This window comes from Chrysemys picta, chromosome 8, assembly GCF_011386835.1.
Source record: "Chrysemys picta bellii isolate R12L10 chromosome 8, ASM1138683v2, whole genome shotgun sequence".
NCBI classification, from domain to species: Eukaryota; Metazoa; Chordata; order Testudines; family Emydidae; genus Chrysemys; species Chrysemys picta.
The window spans coordinates 4,757,189-4,778,549 of record NC_088798.1 but is presented as its reverse complement, the minus strand read 5'-3'; the positions used below and the strand labels follow the sequence as shown (position 1 = coordinate 4,778,549).

Here is a 21,361-nt window from a genome sequence, read left to right as displayed (position 1 = left end):
TGATTTTTCTAGTTGGAAAAATGACCCTTTAACAGAGCTAACATTGCGCAAGTTGCTGCCCCACTCTGTGCCTCAGTTTCCCCTCCAACGCTTTGTCTTGGCCATGTAGCAGCTCAGCTCCTTGAAGTGGTGTGAACTAGCGGACAGCAAACTGGCTTGGGACTTGAGAGATCTAGGCTCTAGTCCCTGCTTGGGCATGTTGCTTTACTTCCCCGTGCCTCAGTTTCCCCATCTGTAATATGGGGATAATGATTCTGATCTCCTTTGTAAACTGCTTTGAGATCTGCTGATGAAAAGTGCTAGATAACAGCTAGGAATTACGATTTCAGCTGACATCAGCTGCAGGAGCAGGAATGTTCTGCCTTGCTTAAGAATCCCAGTAGCACCACTGGGATTCGGAGTGGCGACACGCTCAGCTGGTCACACGCCCGCGGCTGCTGTTTGCTGTGCTAAACAGTGCGCTCGGGGCTGTACATCAAAGGGGAAAATGCACTCCCTCCCCCACGGTTCTTCCTGCTGAACATAGCTAGAAATCATTACATCATCCACGCAAACTCTCACTGGCGGAACCCAGGGCAGGGCCCTGTCACCTGGCAACTTTCTGAGACTGGATTAACCCTTTCAGGAGTGTTGTGGGCTGTGTGTACTGCTCCAAGCGTAGGCTGGTCTCCCTGTTCTGGTTAGCAGCTCCCTGCACAGGAGGATTTATGGGCGGGCAGGTCAGTACTCGCTGTCCCACTGCAAGGATCAGTTCTCCACAGCACGGTGGACCCTGGTTTTTCCCTGGAGCTGTACGTACTGTACAGGGGCACGTTGCTAGAACAATGCAACAGGCAACGTCAGGACACACCTGGCTGCAGCCGAGCAGCAAAGGAACCCAAACCAAAGAGGTCTGAAAATAGGCTGCTAGCATTCCAACCACCCACTCTGCCACTAATGAGCAACTCGAGATCCCTGGCCTCACGCCACTCCTCGCCTTGGCCTGCCCAGCGCGCTGAGCTCGAGCTGGCTGAAATCTGGGCTTTCCGTCACGCAAGAAAAATCCTGCCATTTTAAACGCTGGTTTTGTCCCTAATCGGGATGAAAAGATGAAAGCTCAGAATTGTCAGATAAGGAAATAGTCCAGAAATGCTACAGCACTGGGCTGGGACTCAGGAGATGTGGGGTCTAGTCCCGACCTTGAGCAAGTCACCGCCCCGCCCCGTGCCTCAGTTTCCCCATCAGCAAAATGGGGGTAATGCTCCTTTGTAAAGCGCTCTGAGATCTACTGCTGAGTAGTGCCGTAGAGGAGCTAAGTACTGTAAAGTCGAAAGGCTTTCTTTCAACAGTGATATTCATTAATGATATTCCAGTACTAATATTATTGAATCAAAACGATAAAGGTGAAACAAGGCCTGTAGATCATTTCCAGCGAAAATGTTGACCAGGTTGATATGTTTTCATTTTGCCAAATCAGCATTTTTCCTTTGGGAAACTGCTTTTCTAGGACATCTTTGCCCCACTGTAGTGTAACACCGACAACCTTGTCGGCGGGCAGGATCGAACCTGGGGCCTCTGGAGTTTAGTGCGTGAGCCTCTCCTTTACCGCATGAGCAAAAAGCCGTATGGCTCTTAGTTAAGGCTGTAGAGCAGACTCATTAATCTCTCTCTCAGTGGTCTCGGCGCCACTAGATGGGACAGAACACCACCCCCACGAGGTGTGTGGGTCACATAGCGCTCGCCGGGAATTCACGGCCGACACTAGGTGCAGCAGCCCAACAGCTCCGTCGTTTCTTCGGTGGCCCGGAGGAAGCCGTTCTGATGCCCCATCCACTTCCTTTCCCAGCTCTCTGCCCTCTCTGGGCTGCGCCCGCTCTGCCCGGGGCCGTCGGTTGCAGTGAAGGAGGGTGTGACAGACTGGCAGCATCCTCGCCAAACCTTATGGAGTTCAGAGGCACTGTACTGAACTAAGTTAAACCGGATTGAATTCGGTTTAATACCTTTGGGGACCGTTGTATTCAAAATGCAGGGGTGTAGGCGTGACTGGGGAATTGTCTGTAACTCCTCTAGGAGGAGGGGGAGGCTAAATTCTCAGCCCTTTGAAGCCATCCCCTGGCAAGCTTTGCATATACCAGTTCAAATTGGAGTCTCCAGGGACCAACCGAAAGGCGAGGGTTTGGGCCAAAAAGGCTGGTTTGAAACAGGCTCAGGGCCGTCTTCCTGATCCCAGGAACAGCCAGGACCTCTGGTCCATGTGTATGGGGAGACTTTGGCAAACCAGTAAAGTGCCTGAAACCACTCTGGCTTATTGTTAAAGGCAGCCTTCCTGATAAGAATTGTGTTGAAGTTGCTGATACAGACATTTGAAAAGAGCAGGATGTGCCCCAGGAATGTCTATTGGGGTCTAAAGGCTGCAAACTCTGGAGAAACCCACACCTGGTTAATCAATAATCAGAAGGAGCCTCTTGCTTGCCCGTTGGAACTGCTTGCTTAACAAGGTTTCTTTAAGGGACATGTTATTCTATTACTAATGTATAAATAAGAGGAAAAAGCTTGAGATAGTTGGACTCGTTTGGGGACTCTTTTGGACTCTCCCTCTGGATACATCTTGCGGTCCCCACCGGCAGCCGGAAGATTTGGCCACCGGAAGCCTGCCACTGTGTCTCTCGAAAGCCACACTCAGCGTTGGTAATTATCAAGGGTTGGGGGTGTTTTATTAACCTGCTGCAGACGTGTGTAAGTGCTTGAGACTAAGGCCAGGTCTACACTACCCCCCTAATTCGAACTAAGGTACGCAACTTCAGCTACGTGAATAACGTAGCTGAAGTTCGAAGTACCTTAGTTCGAACTTACCTTGGTCCACACTCGGTAGGCAGGCTCCCCCGTCGACTCCGCGGTACTCCTCTCGCCGAGCTGGAGTACCGCAGTCGACGGCGAGCACTTCCGGGTTCGACTTATCGCGTCCAGACTAGACGCGATAAGTCGAACCCAGAAGTTCGATCGCTCGCCGCCGAACTACCGGGTAAGTGTAGCCAAGGCCTAAGTAAAGTTTAGCTTTAAGTGAAAGCACTCTTGTGTTGTCCTGTTTGTGCCAGCCATCTATCGGCCGGACGGACGTGTCTCCCCTGGTTTATTTCCTGACACCTCCTCGCACAGAGTAAAAGTTACCAAGAGCTTTGGGTTGAAAGAACCCCAGGTAACACATGGACAGGACCTCAGGGCTCCAGTCTCGGGCTGGGATATCACAGTATAGTCAGGGGACTGGACAGCCCGGAGAAGGGAGAGAGATTCTTGTGTGTCTCCACCCAAGAGGGTTAATGGCCGGGGCAGACAGAAGCCTGAGGGCAGGTGCTTGTGGTACCACCGAGGGAGATACGGGGGCACTTGACCTGAACTGAACCAGAGGGACTCAGTCATTCTCCAGTCAACAGAAAGGAAGAGACGGACAGCGGAAGGCGGAAGAAACCGATTGAGTCAGGAAATCGCAGCCACAACGCAGCGACTCTGCTGCCAGCCCAGCTAGTGTCGGTGTCACTACAGTCAGAGAGGGGCAGTTTTTTGCAGACGCATGTAGTGAATGGGCATTGTGGTCCCTCCGTAGTCTTCTCCTCCTCCAGCCTGGGAACAAATACCTGCCCAGTCCCCCTGGAATCTGCTCCCTTGTGTACTCTGAGCCATTACCTTATATGTCTTCATGAGGCACTTCTCTGAGTCCTCCCAAATGTTCAGCCGCCCTTGCCACACTCCAGGAGGTCAGTAGCCTTGTGCCCAGTTTTCAGATGGGAAAACTGAGGCACGGACTTTTCTTCCTGGCCGTATAACGGGTCAGTGGCAAAACCAGGACTAGAACCCTAGATGCTGTACTTCCCCTCCGTGGCTTTAACCAAGCTCTGCCCCTGTAGGAAAATGGGCCGGTAAGCCCGCAAGCCCCCATAATAAATCCCTCTCCCTCACGGTAAGTGTTAGGGGTGGATGTGTAGCAGATGGGCTAGCTGGTATGTGCACTGCCCCGGTCTAGTGGACCGAATCTCCCCCTTATGCCTCACCTTCTGAACAGAGGCTACGCACTACTACAGCTGGTACAGATTTTCCTTTTGCCCGGGTAGCCAATAGCTCGGTGCCCCCATCCCCACGCCCATGCCAGCTCGCAGCAATGAAATCGTGTGTTGCCACAGAAGCGTTATGTTGTGAAGGGAGGCAGATGCCCGTGCACTGCCAGGAGCTCCTGGAAGCACTGAATGCACCATCCCCATCACCTGGAAAGAGAAAGGGAACTCTCTTCTGTGAAGCATTTTGATCATTTGAAATTTGGTTTGACTCTGATTCGGAATGACCCCCCCTCCAACCCCCCAATATTTCAGACTGCTCCATGAAAGCCCTGGGGACCCTAGGGCAGTGCAGGGGGCTGGCTGCTTCAGGGATGCTGATCCTGGAAGCACCCTATGGTCCTTGGCTCCAGGCCAGTCCAGCTGGGCTGCAGACCCTGGAAGTCTGGGTCCTCCAGCAGCCTGTCAGGAAGCTGCCAAGGAGCTGGGCGGGCGAGGCAGGTTTTGAAAGCTGCCAGGCGGGCCGGGCTGCGTCAGAATCCTGCCTGGTTGCGGGAGGAACGTCATCAAAATCGAACCATCTCCTCGGGATGTTCCCGTTAGCCAAATCGGTGAATTCGGAGGAAAACCGGTTTTGTTGGGACTTTTCCAACCTGCTCCGGTTATTTGTATCCCACCTGAGATCAGGGCCCCGTTGTGCTAGGGGCTGTACACAATTCCTGCTGCCCCACCAGCAGCTGCCCCTCCCCATCCTCAGCATCACATTCTTTAGAATAAGAGCAATGAGTTTATCTGCATCGCATCGAGATAAAGGCAGTAGATGGCTTGTGTCATCTCTTTCCTGTCTATAAAGATAAAGAATAGGCCAGAATTTGCCTCTGTGTATATCAGCCATAGCTGGGTGAGTTTACTGGCGTGAGATAGAAGATTGCAGCCGGATAAGGGCAGTGCAAATGCTGGCGTTAGCTCACCCCCCTCCCTCTTCGCATGCATTGACCTTATTAACCCCCGGAATGCTGGCGTGGTCTGCTGACACGCTCGCTGGTGCCCAGACGGAGTGATTTACGTGTGGCCAAGCCTGGGAATCTCGTGCTCACAACAGACAGCAGAGCAGAGCGTTCACACCTGGGGGAGCGTAAGGTGGTGATAGCTAAACCGAAGAGGCTTGATTGTCCGGTGGTGCCGAATTCCCCGGGGTCTCATTGACCCTTCGAAGCCAGTGGAGGCTAAGAGCACTCGATAGCTCTAAAAAATCAAGTTAGTAATAACACCCAGCTCTTCGAATAGTGCTTTTCACCAGTAGATCTCAAAGCACTTTACAGAGGAGGGCAGTATCATGAGCCTCATTTTACCGATGGGAAACTGAGGCACGGGGTGGTGACGGGACTTGCCCAACTTCACGCAGCAGGCCAGTGGCCGAGCCAGGAATAGAACCCAGATCTCCTGGTTCCCAGTCCAGTGCTCCATCCCCTAAATAAACATGAATAGCTCTCGCTATCGCCATGGCATGGAGAGAGTTTACAGCAAAGTCCCTGCTAGCAGGAGCTAGGTGCTCTACACGCCAAGCAGTGCGCTTACATGCTGGGGTTTAGTAGGGGGTAGCCAGGCAAACCACCCCTCCTCCAGGACAGCTGCAGCCCCTGGACCCCAGCATCCATCTCTGGTCTATATCGGCTGCCTATTGTCTAGTAGTCATGTGCATCTAGTGGCATTTAAATCCCAGGCTGCATGAGACCCGGACTGGGCGCTTGGATGGTGACCAGTGGCACCTGAGCTCAGATCAGCTGACTGGCCATCCCCAAAGCCGCCAGGTGCTCTGGGGCAGGTGGGCAAAGCTGCCCTGTTTTCGGCCTGCATGCAGGGAAGGAGCTGGGGTGAATGGTGCGTTTGCAGGCTGATCCTTGGCGCCCCTAAAGTGCTTGGCTTCAACCCAGTATTTCAGTGGCTGGGCCAAGCATGTTCCAACCCCCAACTGTTTATATGACCCCCCTTCCCACCCCCGGTCTCCCAGCTGGCTGTAGGTGCCAGAAGGGAGGGGTGGATGGGCACTGGGGTTTCCACCGCTGCCTTAACCAAATCAGCCGGAGGGAGCACATTTGCAAGGCAAATGGGCCATTGCTTTATGGGGTAGCTGCACGCAGCCTCGCGCCCCTGCCCTGCGTCGAGCCTGGCGCAGGTGGCAGGGGCTATTGTGAAAGCAGGGTTTGTCTGCCACCCTCTTTGCTTTTAAACACGGGTGAGGCCAGGGCGGGCACCGCACGAGACTTGAACTGGTGGCCGGAGTGAAGGCGTTAAACCGCTTCTGGGAAGCCCGAGCTCTCGCCCTCCGTTGAAGGCCCTTTGCTGCTTCGCGCCCCTGGCAATCTGATCCGCCCCCTCTGATCCGACAACGCCCCCCGGCCTGCCTCTGCTTCCCCCAGCACCATCACGCTTTCACCCCTGCTGCCACCGACCCATGGCGCACCAGCCTGTCCTTCAGCTCCCACAGCAGCTGGGATCTTCCTGGGTTCCTGGGTTCTGTCTCTCTCTTCACTGGGGTGGGGGATGGTTGCCTCTACCACCCCCCTTTTCCCCATGCACCACCCCCTTCCCAAGGGCCCGCATTGGAGTGTATTGCTCTCACCATTGCACGGTGTCTGACCAGCTGGTCTACAGCCACCTGCCCCGTTTGTCCAGTATGTACCCCTTTGCATGGCTAAGTGAAAGACAGCCCCTGATTGGAGCTTAGGACGGGCTGGTACAGCGCCTAGCACAACAGGGCACCCGTAGGGGCTAATAGCAGCGGTTGTCAGGCCTGGCTTATTGGTTTGCCCCAGGCTCCTACAGACGCACAGGAAAGTGGACAGCTGGCATGCAAACAGGAAGGACGGCCAAGTCACTAGGACATTTGCCTAAGCCTTAGGAGACTGAGGTGGGAGCCCCTGCTCTGCCACAGATTTCCTCCATGAGCTTAGGCAACTCATTTAATGTCTCCGTGCCTCAGTTTCCCCAGCTGTACAAGGGGGATGGGGGCCAGCAAAGTACCGAGGCTGGCTAGTTGATGCAGCATGACAGCACCCCGTGGTTGAGTCCTTGGTTAAAGAGTTTATTGGAACATCTTGTGCGCAAACCTTCATTCCACATTCAGAAAATAATTTACACTTGAGATTATAAATTAATTGGGGGAGGGGGGTTCTTCACAGTGTAAAAATATACAGGACAGACTCAGTCTGGTGAGCTCCCAGCATTGCATTGTGCCTTCTAACCCAGCCCCACGCCGTCAAGTGGGAGGGTGCGGAAGCTGAAGAGAGGAGGGTGGCCTGGGAGAGAGTTGAAGGGAGAGAGACGGAAAGTCAAGGCCAGAGCAGCCCGAAACCTTTTCCCTTGGCCTACACGCTTCCCTCTGGCCTACACGCTTCCCTCTGGCCGACACGCATCCCTCTGGCCGACACGCATCCCTCTGGCCTACATGCTTAAAGCAAGAAGGAAGTGATGGCCCGTTTAGCTTGGCAGGATGTTCTCTCCCACCCCAGGAGGTCTAAGCCTTCTCCACTAATCTAGACTCTCATGGCAGTTGGTCCACTGTCAGTTAGCGGTAGCTTCAGCGTAGTCACTGGAAGACTCTTGGTTCACACCAGCCGATCACCAGGTTGAATCTAATCCTGCGCACTTAGACTGGGCCAGAGAATCTTGTGAACAAGGAGGGCTGGGAAAACAAGCACAAGCAGCCATCTGGGCTGGTCATCTCCTAGCAAGATCTCCCTATCTCCCCCCCCAGCTAGCTAGGATCACAGCCCACGGAGGGGACAGAGCGGCATCCGTAGCCCCATCAGTCTTTGGCACAGTAGCTCCGGCATGAAACGGAAGCTCTTTCCACTTCGGAAGTGATTGTATGTACACATTATCGATACGTCACACTAGGTAAAATATATATATATATACACACACACACACAAACACACACTCTACAGCTGTCAGCTCAGGAGATCATTTAAAAACTAATCACAGTGCATAGGATAGAGAGTGTGTTGGGCCCAAGAAATGTTTGATTCTCAAGATAGAGGCAAGAATGTATCGTTCGTCCTCTTCCGCCCAGGGGAACAGGACTCGCCGCCTTCTCCAGGCCTCACTTCTTATCCAGCTGGCAGTACAGGTACATGGATACCACCATGGCTGCGATCTAAAGAGAGGGCAGTCGGTTAAATATCTCCTGCTGCCCAGGGAGGCCTTTTCTTCTTTCTCCTCATTGGCCAGACGCAGCCTCTAGATCACGCAACTGCTACCCCATCTCCTCTTGTTTTGTGGCTCCCCCTCCGTGATCCCAACTCAAGCGCCGGGCTCCGGGGTGCCCGGGCTGGGGTTGGAGCCATTGGTGGTCACAGACGCTCTGACAGCTTGGCTGGGCGCCCCGGGAGCAGAGGAGACAAGCCTGAGCCTGCAGCCCAGGAGGAGGAGAGCTCAGAAGTGGAGTCAGTGACTCTAGACTCTCCCCTACTGGACGTGCCCCTTGTTTGGAGCAGTGGAGGGGAGACAGTGGGACGGCAGCCGAGCAGACCTACGTCCCCATCTAGGGTGACCAGATGTCCCGATTCTCTAGGGACTGTCCCGATTTTGGGGTCTTTTTCTTATATAGGCTCCTATTACCTCCCACCCCCTGTCCTGATTTTTCACATTTGCTGTCTGGTCACCCTACCCTGCCCACTTTCTACAGCCAGGAGCCAGCGTGGGGACTTACCTCTAGTGCACAGATCCCTGCCGCCACGCCCCCCACCACGCCCGCGTTCGTGCGAATGTCGCTCAGCAGCTGCTGGAAGCAACCCTAGGGGGAAATGGAAACCCGCTCGGTTAGAAAGAGCCGGAGCCAAGCAAGCGATGGAAGGTGGTTGGAGCAAGGCGGCTGATGCCCCGTCAGCGGAAGGCCGCAGTCCCCCTGCTGGGTTTGCCGGCACCGAGCGACTTGCTGAGTGCTTCTGAAGGGAGTGCCATGGTGAGCGCTGACTCTGCTGTTTGAGAAGGGCGGGAGTGCGCCCGGCGGTGCCCTGACGGTATAGACCAAGCAGGACACCCGTAGTATACGGGCACTTCAGGGATCAGTAAGGCTCAGGTCAGCTTCCCAACACCCAGGAGGACCCCAATATTAACAGGGTTCAGGAAGTCAGGCCAATTTGAGGGGTCTTGATTTGAGCACAGCCTCCCCTTCCCACCCTCCCACTCCCAAATGAAAAGCACCCAGTCTTGGTCACTTCCACTAGATGTCCAAAAATGCACCGGATGGTAATCGCCACAGGGGTTCTGTTCTGCAGCGGAGAATAACTCCAAGCAGGAACGTCAGTGCTCATGCAATGGGTTAAGCAGGATTTCTACATCCTACATGAATATAATGCATAGCGCTGGGTCAGGTACTTTTGTTACACGTGATCTATAGAGTCTAGTTACTAAGACAGTCACCAAGAGGGTCAAACAGCGATAGGTTTGAACGCCATATATTGTGTGCTTGTGATGGTTTGAAAGGGGACTCAGCTTCGGAGGAGATTTGGGCCTCGTTTCTGGACCAATGTGATAGGCACATTAAATACATTTGTACTCCCAGTGCATTCGTAATGGCCTGGACTGTTGCTTCTACACACAACTCCCTCCCACCCATCCCTGGGGAGGTCTTCCGTGACCCTATTATTTTTCGGCCAAGTGTCTAAAGAACCTTCGTATAAAGAGAATAACCTATTGGAATCTAGACAAAATCCCCTAGACCAGGCCAGAGTTATCTGCAGGGTCAGCCTTGCTCATGTGTACCACCTACAGGCCTCCAAGCCCTTCGCAAGCTGTGTCCTCATCCCCACACTTACAGGTAGGGAAGGGACGTAGAGAGGGCAAGTGACTTGGCCAAGGTTGTAGAGCAAGTCAGTTGCAGAGATGGGAACAGAAGATAAGCTCAGGCCCCCAGTGCAGTACAAACCTGCTCCTCCTCTGCCTTATGCCACACTTCTGTGATTCACAAACTAGTCCCACCTCCCTCTCCGATGGGAAGGGGACAACCCCAGACCCTTCAAGAGCAGATGTCAGAGAGGGACAGTGGCCCAGTTTCCACAGCAAACCCACGCCCTTCTAGCCGGGTGGGGTCCTGCAGCCATAAGGCAGAAGCTGCTGTCTCTCCATACCTGGACGTTGCTGTCGTGTGCAGCTGTCGCATTGCACTGGGTGCTGACGGGTTTGCAGCAGAACTCTGGGTACGTGTTGTTGTGTTTCTTGTAGTAGTAAGAGTCATTGAAGTCTGTGTAGTTCGTCAAGCCGCAGCATTTCACCTGGGAGGAGGAGGCAGAGGAGTGAGAGCAAGGAACAGAACGTGCCCAGCGCCATCACGTCCCAACCAGAGACCTCAAAAAGCTCCACGGACAGATTACAAAGCGGTTAATCTCGGGGCCTGTCTCTACCCTACGGGGGTGGATGAAGCCGTCTGGGGCGACGGTACAGCCAGTTAGAACAGGATGGGAAGCAATGAGGATAATGCATCCAGCCGAAATGGGGAGGAAGGCAGAATGTCGTTCCCCAAGCTGGAGCTGGGCCAGGATTCAGGGTCCAACCCCAACTCTCGAGAGAAGAGGGGCCTTTGACGACCACAACTTGTCAGAGGCAACTGCAGTCTTGTGCATTTTGTCCCAGTGGCCGCGACTACCTGATGGGCGGCGGTCTGTGTTGCCACAGAGGGGAGCGGGCTTGGTTCCAGACACTTGTACCCCGTGTGCATTTGAAGTTATGTTCCCCATCACCCATAGCCCAGGAGGGGACGTTCAGTGGATGGGCTCAGATGGGAACTCTTCCGTCCATCAGCAGCCAAAGAGCAGTAGACACAGGGTTTGGAGGGCGATCAGAATGAAGGGGGCTGGGGCCGGCGCGTTTGCTCCTAGCTCAGACTCGGGTGTCAACTGAGGCGTGTTGACTTTCAGCTTCTCGAACATGCAGTCGAGTGGCTCACTCGGGAGCTGTGCTCGCCGAGCGGGCAGAGAAGATCTGTCCCAGGCAGGCAACCCCGGGAGGAGCCAAATCCCAGCAGTCAGGCTCCAGGAAGCTCTTACCTTACTCATGGTGGTGTCCCAGAACTGCGTGACTTCAGGAACCTTCCCATACTGATCCTTCAGCGTCGGAGTCACTGTTGATTCCAGGATGGTCTCCGCCTAGAAGAGAGTTCAGATGCCATCACAGCGGGAATTAGCCCAACGGCCTTGCGCGCACGCGGGGAGAGGCCAAGGCTTCATGGGGTTCTTGGAGAATCCTACAGGCCAGCGTCCAGGTACACCGGCAACCTCTGCATGCGGGAGGAGGGCTGCTCCGGCTATACCAGGCAGGTGGGCACACCGGGGGAGTTTGCTGTGCTAGCCCCTTTCCCCAGGAACGGACTCACTGTGGGACAGGTCGAAGAGTTCCCCAGTTGCGTAAGACGCGTGAGGTCTGTAAGCAGGAAGTGAGAACAGGAACGACCGTCCCCGAGCGGGTCTGACACCACCCTGGCTTATGACACAGGACGTTCCCGGCAGCAGCTCAGGATTGCTGCCACACTGAGCGGGCCAGAGCTGTCATCTGCTCTGCCACCACCTGCGGCGTTCGCTTTTCCGCCTCTGTTTCGCTTCCCAGGGCTCACGCTGCAGAGTGCTGACACTGCGGGGGAATAGACTAAATCCACATCCCCTCACCCCCCATACAACACTGGGCAGCCTCGCCCCCCACCCAGACAGGGCTGCGTCGCACCAGGCCTGAGAGACTAATTGCCGAGAGAGACTAGCCCCAGGGGTAGGGCGTTCCCGCTTCCCTCCTGCCCCACTAACGCCGTGAGTGAGGCCAGACCCTCAGCACCCATCAGGGAGGACCGATCTCAGCTCCTCTGGCGTCCCCCTTAGCGCAAGGCCTAGAGTAAAGTCCTCCCAGGAACGGGCAAAGGAGACAGAGGTTGCATTAGCCGAGCCGAGCAATCTGTCCCTCCCACCCCCCTCTGACTTACGAGAGACGTGTAGACCAGCGCCACCACCGCAGCAGCGATCTCAGCAATGAAGATGATCAGCACGATCGAGAAGAACTAGAGGAGACACAACGCGGAGGTCAGAGACGGGACGGAGTCCAAGAACACTGGGGCTGGCCACAGCGCTGCCTGCTTCCTGTGGTGGTTAGCAGGGCTGGGTGCAGCCCCGGGGAGAAACCTGGGGGAGGCCAACCCGGCTTCAGCTAGTTCACAAGCGGGTGAGGAAGGGGGCGAGAGATTGTTCCCATGGGGATCTCCCATGGCTTGGGCGAGACAGACCCCACCTCCCTCCTGGAGGTACAAAGCCCACTTCTTCCACCATCCTACCCCACGTGCAGCTCGACAAGCGGGCTAGGCAGACCGAGCGAGCGCGGATTCACGCCGCCCGGAGCTGGAGATTTACCATGATCAGGAGGCATTTGCTCTCTTTCTGGGCCCCGCAGCATCCCAGGAAGCCAAGCACCACCAGGATGGCGCCGATGACGATGAGGAAGTAGCTCACGTTCACAAACAGCAAGGTGCTGGACGAGCCAAATATGTTGGAGAACGAGCTCCCGTCCACGGCGACCCAGATCCCGACACCCAGGAGCGTCCCTCCGCCAAGCTAGGAGGCAAGAGAGAGGCGCGCGTTATTTCAGAGGTGGCTTGGAAAGGACTAAGGGACGTGGTGTCTGGAGCCAGCACCTTATTGACGGGAGCTAGAAAGGCAAGACCATCTTCTCCTTTCACTTCTAGTTGTGAAGGTTCTGCTCTCACGCTAACTGCAACGTTCCTTCCCCTCTAGCTCACGGGCTAGTCTGCCCTCCCCAGCACGCACTGGTGACCCAGGGCTGGCCCTTTCGCGAAACAGAGGAAGGGCTCCTGGAGCAGATTAGAGGTCCCTTGATTTGGGGGATAATCTCGGGTGAGTTAGCAAGAGTGAAAAGCGGTGCGATCCAGCTCTCCTAGAGCAACCATAAGCTGCCCATGAAACATGGACAATCCGTAACAGGGCGCGGCCCTGACCACTGGTCTCTATAGAGACAGATCGTGTTGTCGATTCACCCAAGTGCACAGGGGAGGGGTTCACGGTAGGCAAGGGAGCCGGTGTGATTTGTTTTGGCTCAGAGGCGGGGCTAAGGGCACTGTGATTTGCACAAGAGAGATTCGGAGACCCCCTGATTAGGCTTGGAACAGCTGCTCAGTCACTGGCCGGGGCTGTTTCTGGAACGGGGAGACCCAGGAAAGCTCTGACATGGCACGTGGGTCTTGGGGAACTTCCTGATTTCTACCCCAGGGTCAGTCATTTCCTCTGATTAATGCCTGGCACTGGCTGAGGAGATTTTAACCTTCTGCTTTCCCGGACAGGTCTTTGTACTTGCATTCCAGCACGGGGTGGGGCAGATAAACCCTGATGCTGGTGAAGTGGGAAGGAGAGCCCGGCCACTGCACCAGCCTCACCCACTCCAGTCAGCTCTTTGCGTCGGCCAGGGTCATTACAGTCAACACATGGTGAAGGGCCCCTCACGCCGGAGGGACAGGGTCTGAAGTCAGTGCCTGACCCCGGAAGAGCGATCAGTACCCAAGTGTGCCACCGATGTTTGCCCCCCCCATACGCCCCATCACCATCTCGCCCCCTCCCCATCCACCTAGCTACCTCCCTCTCCTCATTTAAATTCCTTCCCGAGTCTCCAATGCCACCCTCGGGTGAGTCATTTGCCAGAAGCCCCTGCCAAGCCATTCCTCCCTCTCCTGGGCTAAGGGCAGAAGGGACCGTCACAATCATCTCATTTGATCTGCTGCACATCACAGACCACAGAACCTCACCCGCCCACTCCTGAAATAGACGCGGAACTTCTGGCTGAGTTACTGACTTCCTCAAATCATGGTTTAAAGACTAAGTTATAGGGAATCCACTATTGACAATAGTTTAAACCTGCCAGTGACCAGTGCCCCATGCTGCAGAGGAAGGCGAACCCCCCCCCCCCCAGGGATTCTGCCAATCTGACCCGGGGGAAATTCCTTCCCAACCCCAAATATGGTGATCAGTTAGACCCTGAGCATGTGGGCAAGACCCAGCAGCCAGACACCTGGGAAAGAATTCTCTGGAGTAACACAGAGCCCTCCCCATCGAGTGTCCCATCATCGGCCGCTGGAGATATTTGCTGCTAGCAGTCGCAGATTGGCTACATGCCATTGTAGGAAGTGTCATCATCCCATCCCCTCCATACACTTATCCAGCTCAGTCTTGAAGCCAGTTAGGTGTTCTACCCCCCCAGCTCCCTCTCGCCTTTCAGAACCGGGACCATCAGAGCAGAGACATCTCCACAAGAAGCACCACGCGGCAGGAGGAGCACAATGTCTCGGACCGGGAGGGCAGAATCCCTGTCCCCACATCGGTGTCCAAGTGGACGAGCGTTCTGGAGCCTCCTGTGTTTTGCAGCCATCTTAGGACCTGACTAGCCACAGGCTTCAGCAGAGGTCGGGCCCGTCTCGGCGTCAGCACAAGCCAGGAGGAGACCACCCGCATGTCCTCATTCGGAGGCGCTGCCCCTTGGGATCAGACAAGCTTCCCCCTGTGAGGGTCCGTGTAGGGAGACAAGGACCTCAGCCCGTCTCTGAGGGCCACAGCAAGAGCGGTTGGGAGAAGAAAGGAAGAATCATGCGGGCCAAAGAGCTTTCCCGGGCTGATCATTCCAGCTACACTGGGCTAGCGGGGACCCAGGCAGCCAGCCTCCCTATCCGTATCTCCTAGCCAAGCCCAGGGGGAGAAATACACTGAAGAGAACTATTTCCCTCTGGCTGGGAGAACTGCTTCTCCTGTGGGACGCCGCAGGAGCCGAGCAGTTCCGTCCTCGCCCCAGCGCCACAGAGACAGCTCTGCCTTTGAACACATGCCAGCTGAGCGAGAACAGGCGGCCTTGTCCACCGGGCGAATGAAGCCGTGTCCTTTGGGGCAGGGGAAAACAAAGTCACCGGAGAAGTCACTCGTCACCTCCATTATAACCCCCCACAGCTGAGCTTTTCTAATTGGATCCAGAGCAGAGGCGGATGGAGAAACCCTCCATCAGAGCCACCTGGGAGGAACCTGAGAGGAGCAGACGCGTCAGCCCGTCGGGGGGAAAGAGACAGAGCCATTATTATTGCATTTCCCTGCCAGTCTCAATGCTGCCTTGGTTTCGGAGCCGCTAGCCCCGCCCTCCAGGATTTCGACTTGACGCTATTCATGGTCAGGTGCCCCTGGGAACGTGGGGGGGAAACAATCAGTAATTGGAAAGACGGCAGCAGATCCCAGTAGATCCTCAGGGTCAGTGGGGGCAGAGAGCTACAAACCAGATCTGGCTGGGAAAAGAACAGGATTCCTTCCCACCCCACCCCTCTGCCGAAAATGTAGACAAAACAAAAGAGGGGGTTTTCTGATGGCTCTGCCCTGCCCCCCCAGGACAGCAGACGCTTCCCCTGGATTTTCAATTAAAGGAGAATTTTCCATTAAAAAAAAAGGTTTTGATGGAAGATTTCTGGCCGGCCCTATTACAACCCCCCACCTGGCAAAGTGAGAGAGACAGAGCATCTCTGTCTGGCCCGGGAGTCCGCCTGTTGACAAGGAGAGGCCGGAGGGGGAAAGAAGAGAGGGCAGGGCCTTCAGCCCCGCTTTCTCATCCTCCCCAAGTATAACTGAGTGCAGTTCTAATCCTGCCAGCCTCGGATGCCACCCTCGTGAATCGAGGCGATCGACGAGCCCCAAGTCGGAGGGGTCAGAACAGAGTGAAACTGCAGACAACTTTCTAGCCAGCACGGGCCTCACCAGCCCTGGTCCCTGAACAGCTGTGCTGCCCTGTATTCCTGTGGCTTTCCAGGGTACCCCACGCAGACGGCAGGGCCAGGAGCCGAGCACAGAGGCCCTGCGGGCTCGTACTGTACCGAGGGAGTGAAAGAGACAGAGAAAATAAAACACGCTTCTGCGGTGGTGGAGCTCCCGGGGACCAGATAGATTTCCATCAGCAGGGTGGCCTGGCTGGATACAGGTTGCAAAGGAGAAAAAGCTTTCGGATGGATCCTGGTGTCACTGCCCCCTCGCCCCGCTCTCCTTCCAATGCCACGGGTACGATTGTCGCCTACGGCGTGGGAGGAGAACAATCAGTGACCGTCGGAGACCGTCTCAGTCCGGAGCCATCATTGGAGTCCCCCGGCAATCCCGGCGGCCTGGCCTTATTCAGAGCGAATCCAGGTACCGGGAACAGGTGCACCATGGCGCGGGCTGCAGAATCCATCAACCGCCTGCGTTTCCTGGAACCGCTCCAGCAGGACGTCTTGTTCTGGCCAACTCTGGGGTGGGGCTCTTAGGGAAAGGGGGCTGGTTATAGCCCGCCCGCGCCCTGGAGAGGACCCTACTGGAGGAGTGGCTTACATTTCCTATGCGGCTAGCTGTCCAGTGTAGGTGATCGCCTGAGGGTCTGGTCTACTGGTTGCAGAGGGCAATACGCTCCAGCGTAGAAACAGAATGCTTACGGTCTGACACGATCTATCAGCATCACAGCCCTACAGCCACCACGAGAGCTTCGGAGCAAGCCAGTTTGCCAAGCAAGCCTAGACTGAAACGCGATCACCTTGGCTGGGACCCTTTAAAACTTAAACCCAGCGTTATACAGTATTGTCAACCCCCAGCGTTCAGAGACCACGAGCCAGGCCTACCGCCTGCACTCTAATTAACTCATTAAAACTAGCCGTGCCGATGCTACAGGGCGGGCTGCGTCCGCGCTGCGACATGCTCGCTGCTATTCTAGCCAGCTCGCTAGGGTGCGGCTGGCATGAGTGCGTCCACACGAGATGCCACTCACCGCCCTGCCCGCTGGGCAGACACACACAATTCATACATACTCCGAGAAAGGGACTCTGGAAAGCATTGCAAACCGCTGGTCCGGCAGAGTCCCAGCCCAGCCCTGCCATAGGTTTCATGAGAGGCAGTCACAGTGCTTATCCCGAAGTTCCCCGGGGCCAGCAGAGAACAAGGGCAGGTTCATTCTTTTTTTAAAATAATCAGAGCCAGGGTTTCTGGACATTTGCTGGCAGTGAAATCTAGCTCCCGCAACGAAGAGAAACAGCCTGAAACGCGGCCGGTACTTACAAATATGGCCAGGTTAAACAAGATCATCATAACCTTGAGGAAACTGAAGCAGCCCATCTTTGCTCCTGAAAAGAAAACGGAGAGATTAGCACAGCCCAAATAAATGGGTTCGTCTGTAAGGTGCCACAGGGACTCCTCGTTCCTTTTGCTGATACAGACTAACACAGCCGCCACTCTGAAACCTCGGAGCGAGAAGTTTTAGGGCAGACCAGTGCCTCACCCAGCAGGGAGCCCCAGTTACCTTCCAGGGGGGCTTTTCAACACTAGGGAAGACGCAAACGGCTCCCCTCTGCGGCAGAGAGAAAGAGGAAGCCGAGACAAATCAATTCCTCTTTGACTGTTGCTCAAAGAGTCCGAGGGAAGTTTCCCAGCCCGGCTGCAGCAGCTCTCAAAGCCCCCAGCCCCGCTCCCTTCTCAGGGCTTCCCCCTCCCTGGGGCCAAGAGCTGAACCTCGCTGTGAATGAAGTCCCCCACCTGCAGAAGGAGGGGTCACACCAGCAATGCAGGGCTCACCTTAGTGATCAAATCCAGAGGGGGGGAAATAAAATCCAAAGCAACCTCGAGACCCCAACCCAGGCGATGCTCCTGTCGCGCTGGGAGTCTGTCCTACCTGACCCAGACCCAACCCTGCTTTCCTTTCACCAGGTGCTGTGCCCAGCTTCTTAAGGGAGCCTAAGTGGCAGTTGTCTCCTCCAATCAGAAACTTCCCCCTTCCAGCCCAATCAAATCCCTTAGGGGATGGTCCACTTCTCACAAACTTTTTTTTTTAGTAGGTTACAGGGGTAGTTGAAGGATTCTCTTTAGTCCTTGCTGGCCCCTAGCGGCTGCAGGGAGGTATTGCTTCCTGCTCGTGGCACCTTAGAGACTAACAAAGTTATTTGGGCAGAAGCTTTCGTGGGCTACAACCCACTTCATCGGATGCATGGAGTGGAAGATACAGTAGGAAGAGATATATATACACAGAGAACATGAAAAAATGGGTGTTGCCATACCCACTGTAACGAGGGTAATTAATTAAGGTGAGCTATTAGGTGAGCTATTATCAGCAGGAGAAAAAAACTTTTGCAGTGATAATCAGGATGGCCCATTTCCAACCGTTGACAAGAAGGTGTGAGTAACAGCAAAGGGGGGAAATTAGCATGGGGAAAACAGTTTTACTTTGTGTAATGACCCATCCACTCCCAGTCTTTATTCAAGCCTAGTTTAATGGTGTCCAGTTTGCAAATTCATTCCAGTTCTGCAGTTTCTCGTTGGAGTTTGTTTTGAAGGTTTTTTTGTTGGGGTCTTGCGACGTTGCGATCTGTCATTGAGTGATCGGCGAGGTTGAAGTGTTTGGGCCCAGATCCTCCAGGGGGTTTTAGGTTTGATCCCTTTCAGCATCTGGGCCACAGAGCTGGGGTTAGAGGGCCTGGTTTTCTGCTGCCCACTGTAATTCCTGAAGCTTTGCTAGCGGTGGCAGGATGATGGGAGTTGTGTTGCGTTCAACCCAGGAGCCCCCAGCCGTCGTTTGATTGCAAATGTGTAAGCGTCGTTTTCAAATCGACAGTGGTTTGCAGGAGGCGTGTGTGATGCAGACTGCGTGTTGCCGTGTGCATGCCTGTGAGAGTGTGAGAGGGCATGTTTGCGCGATTGTCTGCAGGAGCTTGCATGGGTTCCCCAGGTACGCGTGTCGTGTGTGCAGGGTCATGCGTGTGCATGCGTATGTAACCCACATGCTTGCATTGCAGTGGTGTAAAGCAGCCGTTCTCAACCCCAGGACCTCCATTTTGATAAAAAAAAAAATTGCGGACCCCCCAGGTCTCCCCCCGCTCAGCCCCAGGCCCCGCCCACATTCCCCCTGCCCCTCCTTTTCCACACCTCTTTCCACCCCCTCCCCTGAGCACGCCCCCTCCCCGATCCTCCCCCTCCCTCCCAGCGCCTCCTGCACGCTGCTAAACAGCTGTTCCGCGGCGTGCAGGAGGTGCTGGGAGGGAGGGGGAGGAGTTGATCAGCGGGGCCCGTGGACCCCCTGGAGTACCCTCGCAGAGCCCACTTTGAGAAACGCTGGAGTAAAGTAAAGGAAGACCCTGTGGAGAGGACACACAAGTCATGTTTTGGGGAGTCTGGCTCAAATCCTCCAAGATATTGAGCTGCCTAAATACCGTTCACGTTCTGGGCGTGTGTCCCTTCAGGGTGGCTCTGCTGGATTCAGAGATCCTAGATTTCAAGACCAGAAGGGACCATTGTGATCAGCTAGTCTGACCCCCAGTAGAACGCAGGCCAGAGACCTGCCCCAAACAACTCCCAGAGCAGAGCTTTTAGAGAACCATCCAATTTTGATTGAAAAAATGGTCAGTGATGGAGAATCCACCACGGCCCTGGCTAAATTGTTCCAATGGCTAATTACTCTCTCCCCTGAGAATTTACACCATATTTCCATCTGAATTTGTCTCGCTTCAGCTTTCAGTCGCAGGATCGTGGATGGGCCAGTGTCATCCAGAAACTGGGGTCAGGGGGAGGCACTAGCTATACTAATTAGCTACTTGGGTGATTTCCATTGTGGGCAAGCAGGCTGGCAGGACGCACCCAGAGTCACTCCTGGAGAGTGGAGCCCATGGAAACCCAAGTTTATAAATAGGAATGGGAGCCAGACTGGATGATTCAGCCGTGGAGCAGCACAAGCCCCGGATGGCTCTGCTGTATGGGCCGTGTTCCTAGGACTTTGCCAGCTTGTTGGATCTAGCCTGCCGGCTCCCTCGGCCCACCAGAGAAGAGGCCTGGAATTGCTGCAGCCTGTGCACATTGCAGATTGTCATTGCCAGGGCAGTTTGCAGGAGACTGTGGGACTATTGCATGGATGTGCCCTGCAGAGAGGGCTGTTACCAGCTCTGCCCGTTACTTTGGGGTACGCTCATTTATTAGGGTTACTCTTCCGGGGGGAAGTCTGTACTTCTATCAATGTACTGCTTGTGTCACTTGTGTTCCCACACGGAGCTCTGCTTCTCCCTGCTGCAGGTTCCCTCCCAATGGAGCTGTCTGCAGGACCTAGGTGGGGGTGAGGATCGGGGCCAGGCACTGGGGACGAGTGTGAGGATCGGGGCCAGGCACTGGGGACGAGTGTGAGGATCAGGGCCAGGCACTGGGGGACGGGTGTGAGGATAGAGGCCAGGCACCGGGGTAGGGCAGGGGGATGAGGATCGGGGTCAGGCACCGGGGACGGCCGGGGGGATGAGGATCGGGGTCAGGCACTGGGGACGGGCGGTGGGGTGAGGATCGGGGTCAGGCACCAGGGACGGGCGTGGGGGTGAGGATCGGGGTCAGGCACCGGGGTCGGGCAGGGGGGTGAGGATCAGGGCCAGGCACCAGGGTCGGGCAGGGGGGTGAGGATCTGGGTCAGGCACCGGGGACGGGCGGGGGAGTGAGGATCGGGGTCAGGCACCGGGGTCGGGCAGGGGGGTGAGGATCAGGGCCAGGCACCAGGGTCGGGCAGGGGGGTGAGGATCGGGGTCAGGCACCAGGGTCGGGCAGGGGGGTGAGGATCGGGGTCAGGCACCAGGGTCGGGCAGGGGGGTGAGGATCTGGGTCAGGCACCGGGGACGGGCGGGGGGGTGAGGATCGGGGTCAGGCACCGGGGTCGGGCAGGGGGGTGAGGATCAGGGCCAGGCACCAGGGTCGGGCAGGGGGGTGAGGATCTGGGTCAGGCACCGGGGACGGGCGGGGGGGTGAGGATCAGGGTCAAGCACCGGGGTTGGGCAGGGGGTGAGGATCAGGGCCAGGCACCGGGGTCGGGCAGGGGGGTGAGGATCGGGGTCAGGCACCAGGGACGGGCGTGGGGGTGAGGATCGGGGTCAGGCACCAGGGACGGGCGCAGGGGTGAGGATCGGGGCCAGGCACCGGGATCGGGCAGGGGGGTGAGGATCGGGGTCAGGCACCGGGGACAGGGGTGGGGGTGAGGATCGGGGTCAGGCACCGGGGACGGGCGTGGGGGTGAGGATCAGGGTCAGGCACCGGGGTCGGGCAGGGGGTGAGGATCAGGGCCAGGCACCAGGGTCGGGCAGAGGGGTGAGGATCTGGGTCAGGCACCGGGGTCGGGCAGGGGGGTGAGGATCAGGGCCAGGCACCAGGGTCGGGCAGGGGGGTGAGGATCAGGGCCAGGCACCAGGGTCGGGCAGGGGGGTGAGGATCTGGGTCAGGCACCGGGGACGGGCGGGGGGGTGAGGATCGGGGCTGAGCAGCAAGCGTCTCTGGAAGAGTCAGGGATGGAGG

General features: G+C 56.1%; 1 protein-coding gene and 1 long non-coding RNA gene across 2 annotated transcripts; one reads left to right on the top strand and one right to left on the bottom strand.

The window, feature by feature from the left end:
• The first annotated feature begins 1,579 nt into the window (after positions 1 to 1,579).
• On the top strand, positions 1,580 to 20,227 carry LOC135972961 (uncharacterized). The gene is made up of 3 exons (XR_010589580.1): positions 1,580 to 2,667; positions 8,716 to 8,991; positions 19,556 to 20,227. It is a non-coding gene; the product is annotated as an uncharacterized LOC135972961 (long non-coding RNA).
• TSPAN1 (tetraspanin 1) lies at positions 7,090 to 17,805 on the bottom strand. Its single transcript, XM_005302994.5, has 8 exons — positions 17,630 to 17,805; positions 17,117 to 17,181; positions 12,416 to 12,616; positions 11,995 to 12,069; positions 11,075 to 11,173; positions 10,160 to 10,303; positions 8,740 to 8,823; positions 7,090 to 8,184 (listed from the first exon to the last, which is right to left on the bottom strand). Exons 2-8 carry the CDS (start codon positions 17,171 to 17,173, stop codon positions 8,131 to 8,133), a joined length of 714 nt encoding a protein of 237 aa, XP_005303051.1. The 5' UTR covers positions 17,174 to 17,181; positions 17,630 to 17,805; the 3' UTR covers positions 7,090 to 8,130.
• Positions 20,228 to 21,361: the final 1,134 nt, after the last annotated feature.

What these genes read in the sequence shown, in the direction of transcription:
- TSPAN1 (XM_005302994.5), bottom strand. Translation starts at nt 17,173, where the DNA reads ATGGGCTGCTTCAGTTTCCTCAAGGTTATGATGATCTTGTTTAACCTG. An exon ending in TGTTTAACCTGGCCATATTT is followed by an intron (nt 12,617 to 17,116) that starts GTAAGTACCGGC and finishes CTTGCCTCCTAG; the next exon opens with CTTGGCGGAGGGACGCTCCT. An exon ending in GGGACACCACCATGAGTAAG is followed by an intron (nt 10,304 to 11,074) that starts GTAAGAGCTTCC and finishes TCCTCCTCCCAG; the next exon opens with GTGAAATGCTGCGGCTTGAC.